The sequence below is a fragment of the Pezoporus occidentalis genome, unplaced genomic scaffold, assembly GCF_034315485.1.
Source record: "Pezoporus occidentalis ecotype Australia unplaced genomic scaffold, CSIRO_AGI_Poc_V1 ctg2, whole genome shotgun sequence".
Lineage (NCBI taxonomy): Eukaryota > Metazoa > Chordata > Aves > Psittaciformes > Psittacidae > Pezoporus > Pezoporus occidentalis.
In genome coordinates, this window is record NW_026913855.1 from 13,369,403 (window position 1) to 13,379,650 (window position 10,248).

Below are 10,248 nucleotides of genomic sequence, written 5' to 3' on the forward strand. Positions count from 1 at the left end.
TTTTTGTTGTTTTTGCGAGCACACAGAACCTCTTACTCAGACTGTGTTTATAATTCCTAGAAAAAACACATCTTAAAATATTTAAATCCAGGTTGTAACTGTTGATACCATTTGAATTTTTTAGTGAATAAATTATTTTAAGAATTCTTTTAGATGTAGGGTATCATATTAGCTATAATAAAGTGTCAATGGTCCATAAATAGATATTTTTGAGGAAACAGAAATGCATAGTATGGCACGGTAAAAGATTCTTTAATTTGTTTATTCACCTGGTAACTATGATGGGAAAAAAAGTACTCAATAGTGCATGAACAATATCCAGTACTTACAAATAGAAAAGAAAATCTGATTATAGGAAAACAAAGTGTAACTTCAGATATAGTTTAAAAATGTACCATACTTGAAATAGGTAATTTTTGAGATAATTAACAACCTTTGCTAGATACTTTTATTCATGTTATTGCTGTGCGTTATCTTATATTCTAAAAAACTGCTACACGGTTAAACTTAACACAAAACCTACCGTGTTTATGGATAAAAGCTAGTCCTTGTAGTATCTGATACATCATGTTTCTGATAACTGACTCAGGGAACAACTTGTTTCTGTGAAGAAACAGATTAACAACATCATGTAATTAAGAAGAATAATGTATTTTCAGAACATACATGTTTCTTATTTTGCATAACACATTGTGAACAGATGAAAATGGACCCATCAAGTCTTGTGCACAATGACAGACATACAACTAGCCCTCATCTCAAAACTCACTTGCTGCCAGGCCTTAATTTCACTCACTTCAAGTGCTGCAGAGGAACTTCTCTGCAGAGAGGCTCATGATCCTACCTCTCTGTAGAAGCCGGCTGGCCAGTGGTGTGCTTGACCAGATGAACATGGAATGCACAGTAATGAAGCAAAGAAGAGACTGCAAAGTGCAGAACTGTGATAGGGGTGTCATGCAGTGGTGGTAGCCTTAAAGGAACCCTGATTGAGAGCAATGCTTCCCAGTTGTGGGTGACATGGTGCTAATATTGCTATTGGTTATCTCAGGATTTGAACCTAAGAGCTCTCTATGTAAAGAGATAAAAAGTCATGACAATGTCTGAAGGAAACAGACGTTAAAGGCAAAAGAATTCAACAAAGAAAAATGCTACTGAAAATGCTGGTCCTATTCCAAAGTCCACCTTTCAAGCCTTGCTAGGTACTGTTTGTCCAAGATTGCAACACCGCATAGTCTGTAAATAGGTCTTACGAGTGTGCATGCAGGTACATGCATATGACAATCCCCACCTTAAGCCAAATCCATGAGCAAAAGCAGAAAGAACAGTGCTCATCCAATCCTTCATATACTAAAGTGAAGACTAATGAAGAAAAAAAAAAAGAAAAAAAAAGTACTTGGAATTTCTCTCATGGCTATACACCCAAAGATATGCAAACTACCCTGTAAACAACCTAACTAACTGTTATTTCCAAGAGCATTACAAAATTCTACCCTTAGAATTTTGCAGGTGCAGCAACTCCTGTTCACATCAGTGGGGCTGCAACAAGAGCCAAGCCCAGAAATTCCAATGTGTTCTTCAAGGCAGTATAACAATAATTGAATAAAACATGATGGCATGGTATTTTTTTTTGTGAAAAAGACATACCTGTCCTTCATTAGCTGATAAAGATTTTCCTTCATGTATTCAAATACAAAGTAAAGGTGGTCATTTTCTCGTATGACTTCTTTCAATTTTATTACATTGGCATGATTTAGCTTCTTCAGAGACTGTAACAGAGTAAAATATGGCTTCAGGTAACTCAACAGTGATTTTGACTCCTTAGCAGAACTAGATTTTTAACGTGCAAGTTTCTAGAACAGAATTTACAAAACATGTCCCTCTGACAGGCCATATTTACCTTGTAATCTCTGTTTCAAAGAACAACCAAATAGCATTTAAAATTAATCTCAAAACAAAACAGTAACAATACTAATAGTAGTTTAAACCTTCTAAGGATTTTACCATAGCTGGAGTGATTAACACAAAAGCCTAATTCCCTACAGTGAAAGACAGTTCTGAAGCTCTAACAGCTCTTGCTCACAGAACTGAATAAGAAAACCCAACAATTTTTTTGTTATGAAACTTCAAGGAACAAAGATTCTCTTACAGGTGTTCTTTTTGGAGATACTAATTATGTGCATCTCCAATAAATTAAACCTAAACTATGTATGCCTAACTCCTTTGTTAGGGAGTTTTATACATACAGAAAATCAGATGCCTGAAACATGGGATGAGTTGGAATTTAAGCCCTGAATTTCAAGCGTTATTCTGTCATTCAGCTAGCCAAAACTCACAGTGCTTTTTACAAATACCCCAAATACATGATATAAGGACTGGATATATAACCTGAAAATCTGCTAGTAAAATGAAAGAGCTGGATGGTAAAACTCAAAAACACACACAGAGAATACATTTCTTTATTTTTCTCAAAGAGAAGAGGTTGGCTATGAGACATGGCCACTGCTTGAGAACACTGGGATATTTCACAAAGTGGCAGGAGCTCTAGGAGTTTTTGTGGTTTGTGGAATCTGTCACCCCCATTTAAAGAGTTCACAAAGTTTGGCCTTATGTTTGGACATTTTAGATGCCCTTTTCCTTCATGCATATGCAACCAAACACGTATTTTTAAGTGTGCTATGTTCACCATTTTACCTTGACTTCTCTCAAATTCATACATTCATCCCATGAATAGAACTTTCTTTTCATTCTGAAATACAAGTCCAAGATAAAATACTTTAAGTGAGCCGCACAGATTAGCTGTATTTTGAACTTAATTTAAAACACTCTAGAATACCCATCAGCAACATAATTAAAACCAAACTCAACTCTGAGAGTTGCTAGAAATGTGTTTGATGATTGCAAACATTGTTTTAGAGGAGTAGAGCCAGGGAAACCATGATAGTCCAAAGTATCAGGGACACCAAATCCCTTTGTATTGCTTGAATTGTGCTCTTAATAATGAGAGCAAGAGTGAGACTGCACATAAGAGAGAGATATTTCAAACCAGAAAAGTCACTTCTTTGTGCTTAAGATGCAGACTCTATGAAAACAGGAGAATTGCATTTTTGAAATCTGCAATCTTGACTGCTTAACATTATAATTAAGCATCTGACTCAATCATTTTTACAAACCTGTTCCAAAGTATTAAATACCAAACAGAAATGGTTACAAGCATCAAGCAATACTCATACACACAACAGTCTAATATATAACAGTGCAACACATTTATTTGTAAGTCTTGTATAGGTGCAAACATAGATACTCGGTGTTGCTGAGATCTTGGGATGGGGTTGCTGTATTGCTGTAAAGTTCTAGTGGCTAGAGTGAAGAGATTTAAACCCATGATTTTAATTTAAAATAAACATATCTAAAAATAAATATATATAAATATTTATATTAATATATTTAAATATATAATGTATATTTAACATATTGTATATTAATATATATAATATATATATTTAAAAATAATCAAAACTGACCCCCCTCAAATTCCAGACTTAAAAATCACACAAAAGAACTCCAAATCCTGAAATCATGAGAATGAAAAACACTTCTCAAAGTGTTGCTCCTTCTGCCTAAAAATAATGAAAATAATAAATTTCAGTTTTTTTTTTAGCTTAGATTAATATTAACAACTTAACTAATAGTACTAGCAGTATATGGGGAAACCTGAAACTCCCAGAAATTCTTAAAACAGAAGTCAATTATATTACAATTATTTTTCTGCAATAAATCCATAAATGGAGAAGAAAAAAAAAAATTTCCGATATTTCAACTTGCAGCTCTGTAGGAATATAAGGGGAACTTCCCCATTCCTGTAGTACAATTATTGTCGTTTTGTAAAAATCTTCTTAAACAAGTATGACAATGCTGATGGCTACGCATAACACAACCTTATTGGATCCAAGGAGACAGCCTTTGTTTACCTGACCAGATTGTCACCTGGCATTTATCATTGTAACAGTATCTCAAATGTACTGCAGCACCTAAAAAGATCTCTGGGGGTGGGAAGGCCTTTCAGATCCACTCATTAAGATGGTTATTCTTACAAGTCATGTAAATAAACAAACACCCTAATTAATCAACTGCACATTCAGTTTTGCTTTTCCTCTTGTGTTAGCAACCAATACCACTTTTAGAAGGAAGTATGTCTGGACTGAACAAAAGGAGCATGCAATTTTATAAGCCAAGATAAATCAGTAACATACAAACTAATGAGTCTCTCTCTTGATCTGTCAGCTGAAGGCTGACCCACAATCACCTCATTAAGTATCTTAATTAAAAAAATAATTCTGTTAGTTTCCTTAAAAAGGACATTTCTTTCTATTCTACACAGATGGAGACAACAATAAAGTTAAAAGTGAAAATATTTAAGCTTTGGCAAGTACCTTTACTGAACTGAGATGTCACATACCTTTTGATAGCCACAAGTTCTCCTGACTCATTGCTCTTGCCCATCAACACACTGCCATAGGTGCCATCACCTAGTTGTTTCATGACTGTGTAACGGTTCATTTTTTTAAGACCTAGATAACCAAAACCTTATAAATTCTAAATATCTTCTGTCTTATCAAAGGATTCTATGATCTTTGATTTTCTTAGAGAAATTTTCTTCCAGACTCTCTTAGGTTGGTGAAAATCTTCTCATAATGGTACAGGATATTCACTAGTCTTCTCCAAATTACAGTTACTTTGTGATCCAGATGTAAAATTCAAGAGACAGAAGAACATGGTCATTCTTATATAGATCCTAAAACAACCAAACAAAAAGGGCTAGTAAGTAATTTTACAGTATTTTAGGAAAGAGAGTCTACTATTTGTCAACAGTAACAACCCCCATTTCTTTAAATAACTCTTCAAAGCAAGTAGTTCCTTTAAAATCTTCAAATCACAGAAGGTGCTCAGTCTAGGATTAGGGTTATAGTAAACAGAGACTGAAGAATCAAGATTACTGTTATAATTCCCAAGAACCAGAGAAGTGTGATTAAGCCTGGTGCCTTCTAACAGGACTTCTTATTATTGATTTGCAGACAGCAGCAGGTTCCTAATCTGTAATGAAGGCAGGTCTGAAGTTCGGGAAAACAAACAGAAGAACCCGAAGTTTGCACAGGGTGCTGTGGTAAACCTAGAGCTGAATGCTGTGTTTTAGATTGGTAGCGTAAGCAGGCGTGCTGTGTGTGAAGTTAGGGAAGAAGCAAAATAAACACTGCATTCTTCACCAACATAAACTGAGTTGTTGTAAATGTACTTGGATACCTTGCTCTGGAAGGCACAGAATTCTTAATCTATAGCTATAGTTAGGATTAGGCACAGCAGTGGCTGAAGAGTTCAATTTATTGTTTAATTTTACAAGGCCTGCAGAATGAAGTATAAAGCTCACACGCACTGGCATGCAAGGCTAGATGTGAACTGTCATTTGGAAAAGAATTTGTATTAATCAATGTTGAATCTTTGTCTTCGAATATATGTAAACCTTAATTTGAATCCTGATCCAAACTTGAATCTGATCCCTAGCTTTCATTATACACAATACTATCTGTCACCACTTCAGATGAAGGCCAGTTCCCATCAGTCCTATGTACAAATCCCAATTCTAACCTTAGCACCAGCTGACCACTAGATGTAACCCTAAAACTGTTGTTATGGTACTCAAGCAAACTCACAATAGTCATCCACTTATTTATCCAGGCCTAGGAAAATATAGCAACCAATCACTGTACCATTTATTCACTGTAACCCAAACGGCTTAAGCACAAACAAACCATGGCTTGCTAAACAAATTCCAGACTTATTGCTACATTTTGTCTCTGCTGTCCCAAAATGCAAAATAAAGCTCAAATCAACTGGCATCCACTGTTAGCCTACTTCTATAGAAGATGCAGGATTCAGCATGCAACTCTGCTGTCCTTATCCTTACACCAGAACTAGCTACAGGCTAGTAAGGCTGTCCAAACAGATTAAGGAATTCAAATTCAGCTGGTAACAAGCCTCAGGCCTGAGATTTACAGGCCTGGCAAAATTCAACAATAAAATTGGCCTCTTACAAGAGTGAATGCAGCATTCTCAGGCAGACTAGCCTGCTGCGTAAAGGGAACATCTGCCTTGACAATACACTGATGTTTCTAAGATCTTATTACTTGAAATGCTGCTTCTTTGGAGAAGTTGCAACATATACCTTGATACTCCATGTCAAGATGCCAGTAACAGGTGACCTAGTAGACATCTCAATTTATAATCTTTGCACCAGACAACCACCAGTTTGGCAGTGAAAAACAAAGAACTTTTTATCCACTCCCTCCCAAAAAACTATCACTATAGTAAAATTAGATAGCTGGTTAACAGCATGTTCTATAACAAAGCTAAAAAACAGATTTAACACGTAACAATCATAGACAAGTCAAATTATGACTGAGTTCTAAACTGCACTTTCATACAACATAAAGTTAAACCTAACAGGATTTGGGTGCCTGTGTTTCTCTGTTTCAACAAATGTCATTGTACATTGTTTAAGACACGGTTTTCGGAGGGGATTCAGCAATATCAGCCAAAGAGAGCCTGAGCCTAGAGTTACACATACAAAAAATTTGGAGAACATCCATGCATTTCATGCCTAACCTTTCACTCTCTAATGAGCCAAAATGTCAAGATGAAAACTTCTGTATTTGCAATAAATACATCCAGATCTAGACACAAACCTCAAGTTTTGACCTTTAAGTGATCTAATTTGGTGCCTAAATCCTATCAGCTTTCCTAGTTATTTTTGGAGTATAAATTAATCACATGCTTTTACAATTATTCCTTTTGTCCAATTCTATTATTTCAGCATGTGCATCTGAAACAACAACACATACAGCTTTTCTTCCCTCCAGTAGTCCTATGTAATGTAACACATCACACACACGATTATGCATTTTGTCTGTTCTGTAATACATTTTATTACCTTATTCCTTTTCTGCTGTACGTTGTAATTTTTAGGCTACGAAAAAGCTTGGTCAAGTAAAGTGCAGAAATGTCAGCATGTTCTTTCAACAGTCAAATAGAAGCGTCAAATTCACTCTACGGAAATGCACAAAACCAGGCGTGAAGACTACCTACCCCAACAACAACATCTATGTACCACCATATACATCACATACACTCACCACCACACAGATCCATGCTAGGCCATTCCACCGATGACTCTTATGAAAGAATTATCTAGGTCACTTACAGTTAACAACAAACAAGGGAATTCTTATAATGAGACATTATAAACTGAAAACTAACCAAATGCAGTGAAAAAAGGACTGCAGGTATCACGTGTGACTCTTTTTGAGAATTTATCCTTCATACAGAAATATCTACAAGCATTGAGTTCTGTGGACAAGTAAATGATCAATTTTATGGCAATGCTATGGCATGCAGTAGCCCAAAATAAATGCTGTGGGGTGACAGAGGTTTGCTGACCAAGAAGCATACCACTGGATCCTGCAAGACTCTACTACTCACCAATATTAGAATAATGATGTTGACAAGTACTTGCTTTTATCAGCCTCCTGCGACATCAGGGTCAGGGCTTATTCCAGTCTTACTGGAATTACAGTGCATGAGGAGTTAGAATGTAAATGCTCTAGGGATTCACATTTCGCTACAACAGACTTCTGCACACTTCATACTTTGCACCACACGTACTCAGCTCAGATGTGCAATATTTTTCTCTGGGGTCTCTATTTTTTTCAGATTTGCAGTTCAGTTTTTTCTTTTGGACCAACCTGGGGAAAAGGAATGGCTCAATCTACCTTTTCTGGTTAACACAAGTCCCTGAAGTGGTCTTTCCCATCCTAAAGCTTATATGATGATATTTCTTCAGTGATATGAAGCTCTGAAATGTAAAACTGTCATAATAGCCAGCTACCAAACTGAAAAGAGAAATCCTATGGTAAACAACAGCTTGTTTGATACTCTTAATGACATACTGCCCATAATCTCTTCACACAGGATTAAAGAAGAATTAAAGTAGGGGACAAATAGAGGACAAAATACAATAGCTTGAAAGAATCTAGTTATCGGTGTAAATTTAGAAAATCTGAACAAGTACTAAATAATTTAAGCAAGTTTTTACTTTTACTGTACTACTGCTGGTTTATTCTAAGCACTAGCAGCAACTTCAAATTATTTTAATGTCTGAATTGCATTTCAGAATGTAATGGGTAACAGCAAATCATCTGCATTTCTGCTACACAAGTATCAGGCATTACCAAAAGTTTTACATTTGCATGGTAAACAGGCTACCCTCAAACTGAAATACAAACTGGGATACATGACTCAATGAAGACCTCCCACACAGATAAGCAAAGCACTTTCAACCCAATTTCACCAACCTGTTTACAGTAAGTGCTGAAATCACCAAAACCATTCACAGAGCATGGTACTACTCTCAAGGGTCAAATCTGGCAGCATCGCACAGTACAGCATGTACTGTACAGATTTTAAAAATTAAACCAACCAACCAACAACACACCAACAAATTGCTGCCACAAGAACCTTCTTTGTAGTGACTATGTATCACTAAAGCTGACGCTAATCAGGCCTCTTGACAGGCGGATCCAATTCTTGAGATTAACCCCAAATCCATTACTCTAATCAAAAGATGAGTGGTTATTTAAAAGCATGACAGCTCAGCTGCAAGCAAGAATTAATAACACTGACAAAAAGTTGTACTTCCCAATATACTGCGTTAAATATTAAAAAAAAACAACAACAAAAAAAAAACCACTCCCCATCCCCCCAAAAAAAGGTATTTTTGAAAATCTAATATGTTGTTTCACTTATTTGTGAAACACTTGCATGTATTTTGGTATGCCCCATTCAGGATGGGACATATTGAAAAGGGGGAACTCCAGTTTGCTGAATACATTTTCCCTTGGTTTGTTCTGAAGCAGCTCAAGTTTCAAACCGAAGTGACACACACCAACTCTTTCAGAATGTTTCAGCAGTGACCTGCCTGGATGGTGCCACTCTGTGCCAAGAAGGTTACCTCTGCCCACCCTGTGGAACCTCCTTCTGCACCGCAGTGTGCGGCACAGTGAGTTTCAGGATAGTCATGGTTTCAGTGAGACCTGCTGCTGGACTATCCAGCATCGTGCCTTGGAAAAGGAACAGGGACTATTCTCGTGTTTCAATGTCCCTGCACCACTATAAATCTCCATAAATGCCCGTTCCCATACCAATTTTAGTTTCACCTGATGACACTCAGTTGTCTCTCAAAATCGTGCTGGTAACTATATACCAACTAATGGCAGAAAGGGGAGCACAACCCTCCTGTTGCTTATTCCGGCCACGAAAGTCAAGACTGCCTGCCCTGGAAGTTCCACCCTGGTTCTCATGAATAGAGATTCACCTCCTTTCAATAAACCTGCACATTTCGGGCTGCCAAGGCCTGGACCGGCCTTCCTGAAACCAAAGCAGGCAGGACCCCATCTCCACACACTGCACACCCAAACCTCCCGCTCCCAAGCCCAGCCCTGGAGAGCGGAGTAGCTCCCACGGCACCAGAGCTCTGGTGACCCGGCCCATACCATCCCTGGAGGCGGGAGAAGCCACTCTGCTCAGGGACGGATGCCGGGCCGCGGGCTGCTCCCCCTCCAGCCTACACCGGCAGCTCCTTCACTCCCGCGCATCCCCCATGGCAGTCGGCGCGGCCCCGGAGGACACCCACTCACGACGCCCACCAAGGACCAACCCAGGCTCCCCCTCCCCTCCCCTCCCCGCCTACCCCCGAACGCGGCTGCCCACTCACGGTGGCGCTGCGGGAGGAGCCGACAACCGGCACCAGAACTCCGCCGCGTCGCCGGGACAACAGGGCAGGGCTGCCGGGGAGAGAGGGGCCTGCCGGTGGCCCCGCCCCTCCCGCTGCGGTCACGTGGCCCATGGCGGGAGGCGGGCGGGCCCTGCAGGGAGCGTGTGTGAGGTAGAATGAGTAGGTGCAGGGCCGTGCGTGCGGGCGGGCAGGTATTGGTGCTGCCCAGGAGGGTGTTAGGAGCCGGGCAGCGAAGGGGACGGGAGGCGGTGACAGGCCAAAAGGCGGTACGACAGCGAGTTGTGTGAAGCAGGAGCAAGAGCCAGCTCGCACGCTGCCTGGAGGTGGCACCGTGATACACCAGATCGTCGTGAGGGTGTCTTTATTGCCGTTATTGTTAATGGTCAGTAGAATCACAGACTGGTTCA

The 10,248-nt window shown here is 39.0% G+C and overlaps 1 protein-coding gene across 8 annotated transcripts in view; it reads right to left on the reverse strand.

The window, feature by feature from the left end:
• Positions 1–9,838, reverse strand: part of MAK (male germ cell associated kinase) — a 29,327-nt gene extending 19,489 nt beyond the window's left edge. Inside the window, exons 1-5 of one of the 8 annotated variants that reach the window (XM_062617876.1) lie at positions 9,821–9,838; positions 4,457–4,792; positions 2,692–2,746; positions 1,645–1,766; positions 524–603 (exon numbers count right to left, since the gene is read on the reverse strand). In XM_062617876.1, coding sequence (XP_062473860.1) covers positions 524–603; positions 1,645–1,766; positions 2,692–2,746; positions 4,457–4,557 — 358 coding nt within the window. In that variant the 5' untranslated portion in view covers positions 4,558–4,792; positions 9,821–9,838. Of the gene's footprint in view, positions 1–523; positions 604–1,644; positions 1,767–2,691; positions 2,747–4,456; positions 4,793–7,793; positions 8,337–8,542; positions 8,716–9,796 lie in introns of those variants that run through there. The other 7 variants (XM_062617873.1, XM_062617872.1, XM_062617877.1 and 4 more) reach the window with 7 other exon arrangements.
• Between the last annotated feature and the right edge of the window lie 410 nt (positions 9,839–10,248).